General features: G+C 47.1%; 1 protein-coding gene across 1 annotated transcript in view; it reads left to right on the top strand.

The window, feature by feature from the left end:
* Window positions 1-461: 461 nt before the first annotated feature.
* Window positions 462-17175, top strand: part of LOC123773879 (histidine ammonia-lyase) — a 26554-nt gene continuing 9840 nt past the window's right edge. Inside the window, 10 exon segments of the mRNA XM_045767806.2 lie at window positions 462-813; window positions 5789-5974; window positions 6082-6122; window positions 6124-6149; window positions 6585-6687; window positions 12139-12211; window positions 13422-13488; window positions 14366-14529; window positions 15377-15516; window positions 16785-16980. Coding sequence (XP_045623762.1) covers window positions 759-813; window positions 5789-5974; window positions 6082-6122; window positions 6124-6149; window positions 6585-6687; window positions 12139-12211; window positions 13422-13488; window positions 14366-14529; window positions 15377-15516; window positions 16785-16980 — 1051 coding nt within the window. The 5' untranslated portion in view covers window positions 462-758.

Genomic DNA, 17175 nt, shown 5'->3' on the forward strand with positions numbered 1-17175 from the left:
GCAGTTGGCAGTACCTACTCCTCTAGTGAAGCCAAATATGTGTTTATGCAGGTCTCCAGTCTTCCACAGTAGCCTATTTAAGACCATCCATTCTGCAGTTTTACTAATGCATGTTGTTAATGAAATGGGTCTGTAATTGCCAGGTTCTTTGGGCTTAGGAATCGGTATGATGTCTGCTTTCTTCCAAGAGGTCGGTAGTTTGCCTTGCTGCCAAGATGACGGATGATGATGCTGTTACTGGTGGTGATGGAGGTGTTGTGAGGTTGGTGGTGGTGGAGGTGATGGTGTGGGTGTCGTGGTGTGGTAGACGTAGATAGTTGTGGTAGTGGGGTGGGTGTGTGGTGGGGTGGTTACAGTGTTGTGTGTGAGAGAGAGAGAGGGGGGGGGGGAGATGTGGGGACATGGGGTGGGGGAAGTGATGGTATCACCCGAGTACATCAGAGCTCACGTCCAGGTCGTCGCCGCCTCTCTCCTCACTAATCAGGTGACTTCCAGCCAGTGTTGATTACCCGTGTCTCGCTCCAGTGTCCTCACCGCATTCCAGTGTACTTTGCTCTCCACCAACAGCTACAAAGTGCAGAGCGTGTGCCACCAGCCGCCCTGGCCGCTGTGATCACTCGAACCCTTTGGAACAAGGGCCACCAGCGGCACCTCAGAGCCTGCTGCAGCGGCACCCCAGGTGCGGCTGGCCTCAGGTCCGCACACCTGGCTTGTAATCACTCCAGCTGGTGCTGTGGGCGCTCCCAAGCTCCTCCAAGATGAAGGTCTCCGTCCGTGTACGTGGGGAGTGGCTTCAGGTTCCATGCAAGACAGGTAGGTGAAGGGTATGACAGGTGGGTGAAGGGTATGACAGGTGGGTGAAGGGTATGACAGGTGGGTGAAGGGTATGACAGGTGGGTGAAGCAGTGGTGCCAAGTAAACAACGCTGGGTGAGCAATCCCACAACATGGAGACCCAGCTATGTGTTTCTAAGGCTCACTCCCTGACCACTGGTAACCAATCACTGCGTTAATCACTCACTCAAGTAAGCCACCTATGGGGTCACATCCCATTTTCTGTAATAATGTGCGCACTACTGGGGCGCCAAGATTCGCCAAGCATTTGCGCACTTACGAAATCATACATTATACAAAAATACACCTGTGTTCCTAATTATCCGCGAAGTATGTTAGTTCTAACAAAGTATAACTTAATCCGAAGTCTAAATTTATCAGTTATCTTTCACGAGCAAGAATGAATACAAACGTGACTACTAAATTACTTCAAACCTTCCAACAGGAGAGACTAAGCTATCCAAAGTATAACCAAGTCTTCGGCTATACCACCGTGGAAGATTTGGTTATAATTTGGTTCAAATGAAGCTGTGTACCCAGCTTCTCTGTGAATATATACACTGAGGGTCTACTTTCGTTCTGGGCTAAAGTATACATGGTCAGAAAGGTATTTTGTTGGTCTTAATGACCCACCTGAGCAGCATTTTGCTAACATTTTTTGTTTTGACTGCGACCCACAGCAACACCTGCGTGTTCTGTCGCGACGCAGAATGTCTGTATGTAGTACATCACATACAAACTATGTGAACTATGTTCCTCTATTTACTATTGACACATGATGAATCCATATTTATAATGGGACCTGTTCAATTGAATTACATATTTATATTTTTTGGGGGAAAAAATAGGAAAATAAAACGAGACATTTCTAGCAAAAATGACAGCAAACAATATTTTTGTAAAGAAGTTTTCATTGAACGAGAAGAATCTACTTGTTTGGAATCTACTTACAAACAAACTACTTGTTTGTAAGTAGATTCCAATTTGGAACACAGGAAGACAATGTTACACTCAAAGTGGCATCTCTGGTGCAGTGTTGACCTGGTACATGTCGCTTTTAAATGAGTTTTTTAAAATATATATATATATATATATATATATATATATATACCGAAAAACAGGGTACGTCTCTCTGTATACATATCCCTTGAACAGAATCTGCCTCTCATCAACCAATAGACCTTTTACAGTTTCCCTGATGCTTCTGCCCTTATAACAAGCTGACCAAACATGACTTTCATGCACACAGGGACAAAAAAAAAAAATAACCAAAACTAACATTTTACCAAACTTGCCAAAATAAAAATACGTTTTACTGATAAAATCTTATAACTTTTGTAATTTATTAAATAACAAATTTAGCATTTGTTAAATTCCTATAACACTCGTGAAGAACTTCCTTGGGTCACCAATCCTACTACGTGTTCCCCCTCCCTCCCCCCTTCTCACCCCCTCCATACCCCTGATTTTCTCTCCCTTCTAACCCCCCACCACGCCGATAGCCTCATGCTACCCCAGGCTTGGGCTTCAAATATAGATTCTCATGCCACCAAACTAGTTTGATCAGCTTGTCTCCATGCCAGGTTGTTCCTCTACCAGCGTGGGCGAGGCAAACAAGTATGCCGCCAGGGCTGGTGAGAGGCTTGTTTGTACTCAGGTTGATGTTTGTACCTAGAAACCTCGATCCAATTCCACACAAACACACATTGTAGGACAAGCCTAGTGAGACACAAGAACACGCCCCTACCAACTGTTGCAGATTGTCGTGTTGATACTCTCTGTTGCACCTTGACGATGGAGTCTGGTGTATAGATGCTTCTTATATGTATATTGCAATCCACGTGTGGTGAGATTTTACATAGCGTAGTGTATATACAAAGTACTGTATAGGGGCCTGCCTGAACCCTGCCACGTTCCCTCATAGACTACTCTGGTGTAGAGAAGGATTAACTACTCAGATGCTGCGTAGTTTAACCTAATCATGTTGAGTAGTCTAGACTACTCTGATATCGAGTAACCTAAGACTGTTCTGATCCTGAGTAGCCTATAGTAGTCATCATCAGAACTAACTCAGACAATTAACATCCATATTACATCAAAACTGAACAACAAAATCTTTGAGAATAAGATAATTATCCACTATACTAAATTAAAGTTGCAAAATATCTATTCCTCAGCCCGTTCTCTAACTAGCCTTCTCTCTCTAACTCAGCTTCTCTAACGTCCTAACTAGCAACGCACACACCCAACCGTAATCAATTGACGCATACAAATCATGGACTTCTGTGAGATGCTACTTTCCATAGCAGGTTGCATTAGGTACGTTGGTTACCACAGCGTAAGAGGGAGATGGACGGGTTGCAACGTAGCTTATTGCTAAGTCAAGAAAAAACACATACCAATTATTAATACCGATTTTTTGTACAGTTTGTTAATAATAAAAAAATCTATATTTTTGGAGGGTGTGTAAAAGCCGCAAATGAATACGCATTTGCTGTTTATTAAAAAAGTTAAAAAAAATTATATCATTAGAGCTTTAGCTAGAAGTTGTTGATATATATATATTGCAATGACGATCAAAGGAAGACTTTAGCCCGTGTTAGGCTTTACCAATCAAAAGCAATATACACATGGGGGGGGCAATGGTGATATTATTCTCGTGTAACTTTTTGATACAATATAATAGTGTTGGATGATAGGAGCGCTCGGTGAGAGTAACATACTAGGATATAATTTTTGATTGTACAAGTTTTCAGAAACCAGGCTACTGACTGTGTAGGGGGTCTCAGATATCAGGCTACTGACTGTGTAGGGGGTCTCAGATATCAGGCTACTGACTGTGTAGGGGGTCTCAGAAACCAGGCTACTGACTGTGTAGGGGGTCTCAGATATCAGGCTACAGACTGTGTAGGGGGTCTCAGATATCAGGCTACAGACTGTGTAGGGGGTCTCAGATATCAGGCTACTGACTGTGTAGGGGGTCTCAGATATCAGGCTACTGACTGTGTAGGGGGTCTCAGATATCAGGCTACAGACTGTGTAGGGGGTCTCAGATATCAGGCTACTGACTGTGTAGGGGGTCTCAGATATCAGGCTACAGACTGTGTAGGGGGTCTCAGATATCAGGCTACTGACTGTGTAGGGGGTCTCAGATATCAGGCTACTGACTGTGTAGGGGGTCTCAGATATCAGGCTACTGACTGTGTAGGGGTTTAGAAAATATATTTGCTGAACAATAAGAACGCAACATTTGTATAAATATATCATACAGCGATCAAATTTCTAAAGAAGTTTTCTGGGGAGTTTGGGTTACTCTGCCCTATAATGGACCATTTTACCAGGCGGCTCATGATTGGGAGATCCGTCACCTGTTACGAGATCCTGGCAACCACTGTGTCGCACAGTTTGGTGGACGTTTTGTGCTGCCCATAGATATAGGTTTCAGATCTGAACAAATCATAGCTATTTATGCTAGGGCTTTCAGGTCGTTAGGGAGTTGTCGGTTTCCGAGTGAAGAAATCTAGGGACCCGGCCAGCCACTTTTCACTGAATATAATAATACGGAGGTCACTTTCTAGGACCAATACCGACCAGTCGATGTCCGTCGCGTACCCCAGACCATTCATACTGCAAAGTTGGGACACTAGCCCCGAGCGTCCGGCCTTCAACCTTGGAGAGACAAACAGATAAACACACACATGCTCTCATCGATATAGAATATACCTGTTTACTGCGCAGTCTCTCAGCCAAATAATTTGAATTAAACATCTAAAAGATAATTTTGTACACGCTTTATTAAAGTTGACAAAATTGATGGGCCATATTAAACATTACTACAGGTCCTTTATTTACCAAAGTTTCTGTGAGTCATTTACTGGCCTTTGATAAACATCTTGTGGGAATTGTCAGCGTCTTGTTGGTCTCATACTGGCATCAGGAATATATATAGACTATTGAATATTATGTGAGATGCAGTGTGGTTGGCTGAAACCCGCTCTCGCACAAGACAGTACATATATGACATTGCTTACTGTCAATATTTGGCTTATTAATTAATAAGCATATATGTGATACATTCTAAATTATATTTTTTTAATACAATAACTCTCCCTCCCGATTTGCTACGTATCAGTTTTAAATATTAAGAATTTTTTTTTTAGTTTTATTAAACAATAGAGATTTTATACAAAATTTGTCAATATCCTTAGTTACTTTACAACTTATTTAAATATTTTGAGTTTTGTTTTATTATTTTAATAAAACTGTAATACAACCCAACCTGTTGTCTCCTCGGTTAGTTTTGTTCAGGTAATATATTATGCACGTCATGCCCATCTTGTGAACGGTAGTGGACCCGAAACTCATCGTGTGAGGGGTAACGGACCCCATACCCATCCTATGAGTGGTAGTGGCCCCCATACCCATCCTGAGAGTGGTAGTGGCCCCCATACCCATCCTGTGAGTGGTAGTGGCCCCCATACCCATCCTGTGAGTGGTAGTGGCCCCCATACCCATCCTCTGAGTGGTAGTGGCCCCCATACCCATCCTATGAGTGATAGTGGCCCCCATACCCATCCTGTGAGTGGTAGTGGCCCCCATACCCATCCTATGAGTGATAGTGGCCCCCATATCCATCCTGTGAGTGGTAGTGGCCCCCATACCCATCCTGTGAGTGGTAGTGGACCCCATACCCATCCTGTGAGTGGTAGTGGCCCCCATACCCATCCTATGAGTGGTAGTGGCCCCCATATCCATCCTGTGAGTGGTAGTGGCCCCCATACCCATCCTGTGAGTGGTAGTGGACCCCATACCCATCCTATGAGTGATAGTGGCCCCCATATCCATCCTGTGAGTGGTAGTGGCCCCCATACCCATCCTGTGAGTGGTAGTGGACCTTACTCTTGGCCATAACTAATCATTTACCCGAGGAATTAACAGGTGGATGTGTGTTTCAGGTCAGGAGAGCGTGTCGTGGCTGGGCGAGGAGTCGTTGAAGCGCTTCATGAACCTCAAGCCGGCCACTCACGTCCCCAACAAGGTGGAGACTGTGGCCAGGGTGAGGAAGACTCTAGGTGGCGCCATACTGGACCCTTCTGACCTGATCAGCGACGTCCTCGATGATAATGACTTTGTGTCTGTGGGTGAGTTGGTGGGTGTGGTGTATATGTAACTACAGATAAAACTGAAGAAATGTATTTATATAAATACTTATATATATATACGTATGTATGTACCGTTCCTCCCACAGTTCTGGACAGCGACCGGCCGAACCCAGTAACCGAACAGGCCTGAGATGAAATACATCACTGAACAAGTGTATCCTTTATTACTGATCTGCCCTTCATCATCAGCACCTCATATTCTCCTCCCCCTCATTCTCTCCTGCCTCATGTTCTCCTGCCTCATGCCTCATGTTCTCTACCGACATAAAGTTATGTGATTAGCCAAAGCCTCACCTCGTTTTTTATGCTTTCTTTTGATCAATTCACAAAGGCAACTGCTATAGATATTATTTTAGGTCACGTGTTGCGTTGAGAGCTGGCGATCCAGGCAGCAGATTGGCCAATACACTCACACCAAAACATGATTGTAAACATTGTATACACACGATGAAATCATTTATCCTATCATCATCCAATAGACTGTCTCCATCATCCAACCTTTCTCCATCATTAAGCTATCACCATCACCAAGGTAAACAGAGACCCCCCACACGTGACCTCAGGTACCTTAACCAGACACCATACACAGTCCAGGACGGTACCAGCCCCCAGACGAGTACCTGACGCTGGACGGCGCCACCCTCACCCCCGAGGACCTCACCGCCCTGGGCAAGGGCGCCTACAAGATCAGGGTGAGTGCTCCCCACTCCCCATCCGCCGCTGAATTTTGACTCTCTTCCACGTTTGTCACTTCGTAAACATTACAACTGTTTTTGCCTCTCCAAACACGCTTTCTTGTTCAGTTTTCAATCTTTCGCTTCGTAGCTGTTATAGCCTCACCTTGTGGTCATAATAAACGGCTCTTCCACCTCCTCGTTCCACCAGGCTGTTCCTCTCGTTCTCTCTCTCCCTGTACATGTTCTTTTTGTTCGTACGGTTCCACCCGCGACCTCGGCGTCCGTAAACTCTCGCAAGGTCCTGGAGTTGCTTCGGTTATTGTGTCGTCAAGATCACTATCAGCTCTTTCTTCTGTACTCTTCTACTTGTTCTCTGTCTCTCTCTCTCTCTCTCTCCCTCTCTCTCTTGCACAGTACTGTAAAACCCTTCGCAGTACTGTGCAATGGGTTTTATTATTTTATAATACAATATTTACTTATAATGTGGTTGTAACATATTGTCGTGTTATATTGCACTGCATTCGTGCTTATTATTGTTGTGTGATAGTGAGGAAGTACTGTATGGTGTGTCCAGTAGTGAGGAAGTACTGTATGGTGTGTCCAGTAGTGTGGGAGTACTGTATGGTGTGTCCTGTAGTGTGGGAGTACTGTATGGTGTGTCCTGTAGTGTGGGAGTACTGTATGGTGTGTCCAGTAGTGTGGGAGTACTGTATGGTGTGTCCTGTAGTGTGGGAGTACTGTATGGTGTGTCCTGTAGTGTGGGAGTACTGTATGGTGTGTCCTGTAGTGTGGGAGTACTGTATGGTGTGTCCAGTAGTGTGGGAGTACTGTATGGTGTGTCCTGTAGTGTGGGCGTACTGTATGGTGTGTCCAGTAGTGTGGGAGTACTGTATGGTGTGTCCTGTAGTGTGGGAGTACTGTATGGTGTGTCCTGTAGTGTGGGAGTACTGTATGGTGTGTCCTGTAGTGTGGGAGTACTGTATGGTGTGTCCAGTAGTGTGGGAGTACTGTATGGTGTGTCCTGTAGTGTGGGAGTACTGTATGGTGTGTCCTGTAGTGTGGGAGTACTGTATGGTGTGTCCAGTAGTGTGGGAGTACTGTATGGTGTGTCCAGTAGTGTGGGAGTACTGTATGGTGTGTCCAGTAGTGTAGGAGTACTGTATGGTGTGTGTGGTGTGTGTGGGAGTACTGTATGGTGTGTCCTGTAGTGAGGGAGTACTGTATGGTGTGTCCTGTAGTGTGGGAGTACTGTATGGTGTGTCCTGTAGTGTGGGAGTACTGTATGGTGTGTCCTGTAGTGTGGGAGTACTGTATGGTGTGTGTGGTGTGTGAGGGAGTACTGTATGGTGTGTCCAGTAGTGAGGAAGTACTGTATGGTGTGTCCAGTAGTGTGGGAGTACTGTATGGTGTGTCCTGTAGTGAGGAAGTACTGTATGGTGTGTCCAGTAGTGAGGGAGTACTGTATGTTGTGTCCAGTAGTGAGGAAGTACTGTATGGTGTGTCCTGTAGTGTGGGAGTACTGTATGGTGTGTCCTGTAGTGTGGGAGTACTGTATGGTGTGTCCAGTAGTGTGGGAGTACTGTATGGTGTGTCCAGTAGTGTGGGAGTACTGTATGGTGTGTGTAGTGTGTGAGGGAGTACTGTGTGGTGTGTCCTGTAGTGAGGGAGTACTGTATGGTGTGTCCTGTAGTGTGGGAGTACTGTATGGTGTGTCCTGTAGTGAGGGAGTACTGTATGGTGTGTCCTGTAGTGAGGGAGTACTGTATGGTGTGTCCTGTAGTGAGGGTGTACTGTATGGTGTGTCCTGTAGTGTGGGAGTACTGTATGGTGTGTCCTGTAGTGAGGGAGTACTGTATGGTGTGTCCTGTAGTGTGGGAGTACTGTATGGTGTGTGTGGTGTGTGAGGGAGTACTGTATGGTGTGTCCAGTAGTGTGGGAGTACTGTATGGTGTGTCCAGTAGTGTGGGAGTACTGTATGGTGTGTGTGGTGTGTGAGGGAGTACTGTATGGTGTGTCCTGTAGTGTGGGAGTACTGTATGGTGTGTGTGGTGTGTGAGGGAGTACTGTATGGTGTGTCCTGTAGTGTGGGAGTACTGTATGGTGTGTCCAGTAGTGTGGGAGTACTGTATGGTGTGTCCTGTAGTGTGGGAGTACTGTATGGTGTGTCCTGTAGTGAGGGAGTACTGTATGGTGTGTCCTGTAGTGAGGGAGTACTGTATGGTGTGTCCTGTAGTGAGGGAGTACTGTATGGTGTGTCCTGTAGTGTGGGAGTACTGTATGGTGTGTCCTGTAGTGTGGGAGTACTGTATGGTGTGTCCTGTAGTGAGGGAGTACTGTATGGTGTGTCCTGTAGTGAGGGAGTACTGTATGGTGTGTGTGGTGTGTGAGGGAGTACTGTATGGTGTGTCCAGTAGTGTGGGAGTACTGTATGGTGTGTCCAGTAGTGTGGGAGTACTGTATGGTGTGTGTGGTGTGTGAGGGAGTACTGTATGGTGTGTCCTGTAGTGTGGGAGTACTGTATGGTGTGTGTGGTGTGTGAGGGAGTACTGTATGGTGTGTCCAGTAGTGTGGGAGTACTGTATGGTGTGTCCAGTAGTGTGGGAGTACTGTATGGTGTGTCCTGTAGTGAGGGAGTACTGTATGGTGTGTCCTGTAGTGAGGGAGTACTGTATGGTGTGTCCTGTAGTGAGGGAGTACTGTATGGTGTGTCCTGTAGTGAGGGAGTACTGTATGGTGTGTCCAGTAGTGTGGGAGTACTGTATGGTGTGTCCAGTAGTGAGGAAGTACTGTATGGTGTGTGTGGTGTGTGAGGGAGTACTGTATGGTGTGTCCTGTAGTGTGGGAGTACTGTATGGTGTGTCCTGTAGTGTGGGAGTACTGTATGGTGTGTCCTGTAGTGTGGGAGTACTGTATGGTGTGTCCAGTAGTGTGGGAGTACTGTATGGTGTGTCCTGTAGTGTGGGAGTACTGTATGGTGTGTCCAGTAGTGTGGGAGTACTGTATGGTGTGTCCTGTAGTGAGGGAGTATTGTATGGTGTGTCCTGTAGTGAGGGAGTACTGTATGGTGTGTCCAGTAGTGTGGGAGTACTGTATGGTGTGTCCAGTAGTGTGAGAGTACTGTATGGTGTGTCCTGTAGTGAGGGAGTACTGTATGGTGTGTCCTGTAGTGTGGGAGTACTGTATGGTGTGTCCTGTAGTGTGGGAGTACTGTATGGTGTGTCCAGTAGTGAGGAAGTACTGTATGGTGTGTGTGGTGTGTGAGGGAGTACTGTATGGTGTGTCCTGTAGTGTGGGAGTACTGTATGGTGTGTGTGGTGTGTGAGGGAGTACTGTATGGTGTGTCCAGTAGTGTGGGAGTACTGTATGGTGTGTCCTGTAGTGAGGGAGTACTGTATGGTGTGTCCTGTAGTGTGGGAGTACTGTATGGTGTGTCCTGTAGTGTGGGAGTACTGTATGATGTGTCCTGTAGTGTGGGAGTACTGTATGGTGTATGTGGTGTGTGAGGGAGTACTGTATGGTGTGTCCAGTAGTGTGGGAGTACTGTATGGTGTGTCCAGTAGTGAGGGAGTACTGTATGGTGTGTCCAGTAGTGAGGAAGTACTGTATGGTGTGTGTGGTGTGTGAGGGAGTACTGTATGGTGTGTCCTGTAGTGAGGGAGTACTGTATGGTGTGTCCTGTAGTGTGGGAGTACTGTATGGTGTGTCCAGTAGTGTGGGAGTACTGTATGGTGTGTCCTGTAGTGAGGGAGTACTGTATGGTGTGTCCAGTAGTGAGGGAGTACTGTATGGTGTGTCCAGTAGTGAGGGAGTACTGTATGGTGTGTCCAGTAGTGAGGGAGTACTGTATGGTGTGTCCAGTAGTGAGGAAGTACTGTATGGTGTGTGTGGTGTGTGAGGGAGTACTGTATGGTGTGTCCTGTAGTGTGGGAGTACTGTATGGTGTGTGTGGTGTGTGAGGGAGTACTGTATGGTGTGTCCTGTAGTGTGGGAGTACTGTATGGTGTGTCCAGTAGTGTGGGAGTACTGTATGGTGTGTCCAGTAGTGAGGAAGTACTGTATGGTGTGTCCAGTAGTGTGGGAGTACTGTATGGTGTGTCCAGTAGTGTGGGAGTACTGTATGGTGTGTCCTGTAGTGAGGGAGTACTGTATGGTGTGTCCAGTAGTGAGGGAGTACTGTATGGTGTGTCCTGTAGTGTGGGAGTACTGTATGGTGTGTCCTGTAGTGTGGGAGTACTGTATGGTGTGTCCAGTAGTGTGGGAGTACTGTATGGTGTGTCCTGTAGTGAGGGAGTACTGTATGGTGTGTCCAGTAGTGAGGGAGTACTGTATGGTGTGTCCTGTAGTGTGGGAGTACTGTATGGTGTGTCCAGTAGTGTGGGAGTACTGTATGGTGTGTCCAGTAGTGTGGGAGTACTGTATGGTGTGTGTGGTGTGTGAGGGAGTACTGTATGGTGTGTCCTGTAGTGTGGGAGTACTGTATGGTGTGTCCAGTAGTGTGGGAGTACTGTATGGTGTGTGTGGTGTGTGAGGGAGTACTGTATGGTGTGTCCAGTAGTGTGGGAGTACTGTATGGTGTGTCCAGTAGTGAGGAAGTACTGTATGGTGTGTGTGGTGTGTGAGGGAGTACTGTATGGTGTGTCCAGTAGTGTGGGAGTACTGTATGGTGTGTCCAGTAGTGAGGAAGTACTGTATGGTGTGTGTGGTGTGTGAGGGAGTACTGTATGGTGTGTCCAGTAGTGAGGGAGTACTGTATGGTGTGTCCTGTAGTGTGGGAGTACTGTATGGTGTGTCCTGTAGTGTGGGAGTACTGTATGGTGTGTCCAGTAGTGTGGGAGTACTGTATGGTGTGTGTGGTGTGTGAGGGAGTACTGTATGGTGTGTCCAGTAGTGTGGGAGTACTGTATGGTGTGTCCAGTAGTGAGGGAGTACTGTATGGTGTGTCCAGTAGTGAGGGAGTACTGTATAGTGTGTCCTGTAGTGTGGGAGTACTGTATGGTGTGTCCAGTAGTGAGGGAGTACTGTATGGTGTGTCCAGTAGTGAGGGAGTACTGTATGGTGTGTGTGGTGTGTGAGGGAGTACTGTATGGTGTGTCCTGTAGTGAGGGAGTACTGTATGGTGTGTCCAGTAGTGAGGGAGTACTGTATGTTGTGTCCAGTAGTGAGGGAGTACTGTATGGTGTGTCCAGTAGTGAGGGAGTACTGTATGGTGTGTCCAGTAGTGTGGGAGTACTGTATGGTGTGTCCTGTAGTGTGGGAGTACTGTATGGTGTGTCCTGTAGTGTGGGAGTACTGTATGGTGTGTCCAGTAGTGAGGGAGTACTGTATGGTGTGTCCAGTAGTGTGGGAGTACTGTATAGTGTGTCCTGTAGTGTGGGAGTACTGTATGGTGTGTGTGGTGTGTGAGGGAGTACTGTATGGTGTGTCCAGTAGTGAGGGAGTACTGTATGGTGTGTATCTCCCCCACAGCTGAGCCAGGAGGCGGAGGAGGCTGTGAAGGCGGCGAGGGAGCTGGTGGAACGCATCATCAAGGAGAAAAAAGGTCAGGTCAGAGGGTAGATCAAGGCGACGTGACGACATTCCATCAGCCCGGTTTCTTAAACACTATTTACACGCTCGTCTGGCCGGCACCCCTCACAGAGTGATTTACATGTAACTTACAGGAGATTGCGTTCGAACTGTCCTCGAACACTGCTTCGCTGACGTCTGCTGTTCGAATCCCACCTCTGTACATGCTTCACCCACGTGAGGCACCTGACAGCTGAGTGGACTGCACTTCGGATTCGTAGTCCTGAGGTTCCGGAATCGATCCCCGGTGAAGGCGGAGATAAATGGGCAAAATGTTTTTTTTTCACCCTGATGCCCCTGTTACCTAGCAGTGAATGGTACCTGGGAGTTAGACAGCTGCTACGGGCTGCTTCCTGGGGGTGTGTAACAAAAAGGAGGCCTGGGCGAGGACCGGGCTTCAGGGACGCTAAGCCCCGAAATCATTTCAAAATAACCTCAAGATAGATAACGTGCTACCGTGCTACAAATAGTTAAATACCAACAGTTAATACACCTACTCTCATTTAGGCCAAACTGTGCAACAAATTGAATCTATATATGTAAGACAGAATGTCTGTCTGTCTGTGGCTGTGTCTCCCTGAAGTTGGAGACCAGGAGCTAGGGGGCGGGTTAGCCTCATTACGCTTAGCAGGAGTAGTGTTAATTTTATTTCACGAGTCATGGGGCGGGGATGGGGGGGGGGTGGAGTTGCCCTAGAGCCATGCTGAAGGGGGGCGCGACCCCTAATGCTTCTCCTTCATAAAGTCTGTGAATGTGAAATGTTCTGTCTCGAGTCCATAGACTTTAACATTGGTTTAAATAATAGCTGGAGTCTGTCAGTGCAGACTGCCCATCACATGCCTCTGCCTCTGTATGACTAACCATCCTGTGTGATGGGGATTTTTTAGCATCACCTAGTTAGCTTTTTTGACACACTGTACTCCACATCATATAGTCTAGGGTAGCTGCACTAATGCAAATGTACCTCATATATTTATAAAAAAAAAAAAAATAGCAAAAATTTAAATTTAAAAATTTAAAATAAAAAAAAAAATAAAAAAAAAAATGTTTCTATGATTACTTATAGAATGAGTGAGGATGACCATATGGCGATATATTCACTCACAGGATGAGTGACGGTACCCAACAAACTCGACCATTATAGCAACTGTTCAAACTAACTGTTGTGTGTCTGTGCATTTCAGTGGTCTACGGCATCACGACAGGGTTCGGCAAGTTCGCTCGGACCATCATCCCAGAGGACAAGCTGGAGTAAGTAGCCTCAACACCTCCGCCTCCATACTTGGTTCTTCTACCAAAAAAGTTGATTTTAATCCTTCAGTTCAAAAAAAAAAGTATTTATCCAGGTTTTCCTGTGTGCAAGGGGAAGGGAACTATTAGAAGAAAGCGCCAAGCCATTACAACTATATAGCATTTGGTAGGAGTCAGGATTAGGGATGGGGCGGGGGAAAGGAATGGTGCCCAACCACTTGGACGGTCGGGGATTGAACGCTGACCTGCATGAAGCGAGACCATCACTCTACCGTCCAGCCCGAGTGGACAGGACAACATAGAGGATCTCCTCTCCAACACACTACCTCTGACGCTCCTACTGTTGTGTATTGAAGTAGTGAGAGATGTTACTACTGGTTGACAGTCCCAGAGTGCATTGGGGGGGGGGGGAGGGATTGTGTGAAACCCCCGGTTAGGCTTCAGTGGAAGACTCGGGACCCTCGTGGGGGGCAGTAGCACTCCAGGTTGCAGTTCTTTTGACCATGTTGTGGTACAGTGGACTAGAGCGCCTCAGCACATAGGTTCGAACCCTCATCAAGGCTCTTGTGGATTTGTTCAATGATATATCATGCTAATGTGATTTCTTTGTGAATTATTATTATTATTATTATTATTATTATTATTATTATTATTTCCTGTCCGCCGTATGTTTAATGGGGCGCGTCGCATCAACCACACAGCACCAGACGTGTCGTCCACTCCTCTCTTTCTCTCCTTCCATTTCGCCAAACTGAGCCATCTCCCTCTGTTTCCGGGCTGTTCATGCCCGTGCCACCTCTTGGGTGGCTTAATCATCACCAACCAATCGTCTCACTCACTACCCCCCCTCCCCCCTCCCCCCTCCCACACCTCACAGGGAGCTGCAGCTGAACGTGATCAGGTCCCACGCGGCGGGGGTCGGCGCCCCGCTGACGGCGGAGAAGACGAGGATGCTCCTGGCTCTGAGGATCAACGTGCTGGCCAAGGGTTACTCGGGCATCAGCCTCCAGGTCCTCTCTCAGTACATCGAGGCCTTCAATGGTCAGTCCTCGCTACAGTCTTCCTTATAATGTCACTATAACCCGGAAACACAAACCGAAACTGTCTCTATTTTCCGCTCGTTACAACTTGTAATAAAGTTGTTACATCTTGGCTTAACGTGTTTATGACGTATTAGAACGTTGTTACAACTTGCTATATTGGTTGTTATAACTAGTTAGGAGGTGTTAAAACTTGTTCGAACGTTGTACCAACGTCGTAGTTTCGGTGTGTGTTTGGCGGGTCGATATTACATGTGTGTTCTTAAGAGGGAGGCGGGGGAAGTGTTAAATCTCAGTTGGGTAGAGGTTTGTTGCCTCTGAGATCTTTCCTATTGAGCTTCACGATAGTTCAGTGGAAGAGCGTCCTTCTTACACCTTGGGGGTCGGCGGTTCAAGTCTCCAAGTGCCTAAGTGAATGAAATGTTTATTTCCATTTGTAAACAGAGCTCCAACATCCACTCTGACCTACAGAACTGTTAATTTTTAAAACATCAGTCATGTGTGTTGATCCTAACATCAACCAATTACATTTAGTTTGGTTTCACGTCTTAAGGCCTAAATAAACCTCTCAAGGGCCATTAAAATCCACCACAGTAGTTTACTGACTAAAGAGCAAGTATACTTTAGTCTTAAACAAAGTTCAGGACTAAAGTATACTCAAGTATACTCTTAGTAAACATACACAACCTGGCCACATCTCTCGGTTTATCCCTGTGGAATCTTGTCCTCTTCTGTGAACTGCTCTTGATAAACTTTAGTGATCCATCAACGTATTTGTATTTAATTAACTGATCAGAGAACTTTATTGACAACAAACATATGGTTAATTTTTGACCTTGTTGGTACAGCGTCGTGCTTGCCGTGGGTGCCTGAGAAGGGCACCGTGGGTGCCTCGGGCGACCTGGCCCCCTTGGCCCACCTGGCCCTCGGCCTGATGGGCGAGGGCAAGATGTGGAGCCCCAAGACTGGCTGGGGCAACGCTAGTTACGTAAGTATTGTGCGTGTGTGTGTGTGTGTGTGTGTGTGTGTGTGTGTGTGTGTGTGTGTGTGTGTGTGTGTGTGTGTGTGTGTGTGTGTGTGTGTTCTCTCACAGGTTACATTCAGCAATCTAAAGGCTTTCTGACCATTTGTTAAGCTTACATTCACACAGATGTTACTCTACCAGAGGGCGCATATTGTATCAAGTTTGGGAACATGTCCACCTCCGAGGACATTCTCCTTTGAAACGGGAATGAGACCTCTTCACCCCACTGTTTCTGATGTTCTTGCTCCTCTCCTTCCATTGCACTTTTCAGGTTTAAGATCAAATATCCATTTCTCTGGAGAGCCCAGAAGGCTGGACTCGCTGCTCCTGTATACCACCACGTCTCTTCCTGTCTCTTGACGTATCTCTGTAACGTGGCGTCCTCCTCAAACATGTCCCTTAAGGTGTGTTTTTGTTTCTAGCACGTGGCTATTAAATCAAGATCTATCAACATGTATTATAAGACGCCATATTTATTAACGTTTGCACCACACTGCTGGTGACATTCACCACTCTGACCTCTCTCTCTCTCGTCACTCTGATATCTCACTCCTCACTCTGACCCTTGTGTTTCCTGTCTGATAAATCATTATCCCTCCAGTGATTTCCAAGCCGCTCCAGCTTTACTCTCCAGCTTGAATAAAAGCCTCCCGTGCGGGGCGGCTTCGAGTGCTCTCTGGCAGTCATACAAGGTGCAGTCGGGCCACCTGTCCGTCACATAACATGACTTGTGTGATTCCCTGTTGGAACTCAGAGGCAAATGTAGATTTTTTCGAGGATTAATTAGTCACCTGACAGTCAGTACAATACACCTGTCAGAGAACACTTGTAACAGTTGTCTGTTACTCAGAATTCCAGTCCTTTTATGTCCTCACATTTAGGGAGAGATATGTGTAGATCTTCCTGCCTGTTGTTGCCTTCACAAAGTATTGAGCTCTTGCTATGGTGTTATCTTACCGCTTCTGAGGTCAGCGGCAGTTTATTCTGTCTTCTAATTGGCGGTAGTTAACAGGGTCTCTGGCCTATTCAGGTTTCAAGCTGGATATCTATAAATTTAAATGCTGTAATTGGATCGGTCTTTATGTCTGAATATAACTTGTATATTGCGATCAGGTCTCTCTCGGGGTTTTCTCTCTTCTATTTCCCAGTAGGGATGACGTGGTGGAGCTGCCAACACTGGCAATGGTCTCACGTAGGTGATGAGTACTAACGTGGCTCTCTTGGTGCCTCAGGTGCTGGAGGCGCACAACCTGAGGCCTGTGGTGCTGGCCGCCAAGGAAGGCATCGCGCTCATCAACGGGACGCAGCTCATCACCTCCATCGGCGCCGAGGCGCTGGAGCGCGCGGAGACGGTGGCGCGCCAGGCGGACGTGGTGGCCGCCCTCACCCTCGAGGTCCTCAAAGGTACCTCCAGGGCCTTCGACAGTGGTGAGTCCTAGCCTCCAGGGGGATCCCAGCCACCAGGGGGGTCCCAGCCTCCAGGGGGTCCCAGCCTCCAGGGGGGGTCCCAGCCACCAGGGGGGATTCCCAGCCTCTAGGGGGGTCCCAGCCTCTAAGGAAGGTCCCAGCCTCCAGGAGGGGTCCCAGCCTCCAGGGGGGGTCCCAGCCACCAGGGGGGATTCC

The sequence above is a fragment of the Procambarus clarkii genome, chromosome 91 (genome assembly GCF_040958095.1).
Source record: "Procambarus clarkii isolate CNS0578487 chromosome 91, FALCON_Pclarkii_2.0, whole genome shotgun sequence".
Lineage (NCBI taxonomy): Eukaryota > Metazoa > Arthropoda > Malacostraca > Decapoda > Cambaridae > Procambarus > Procambarus clarkii.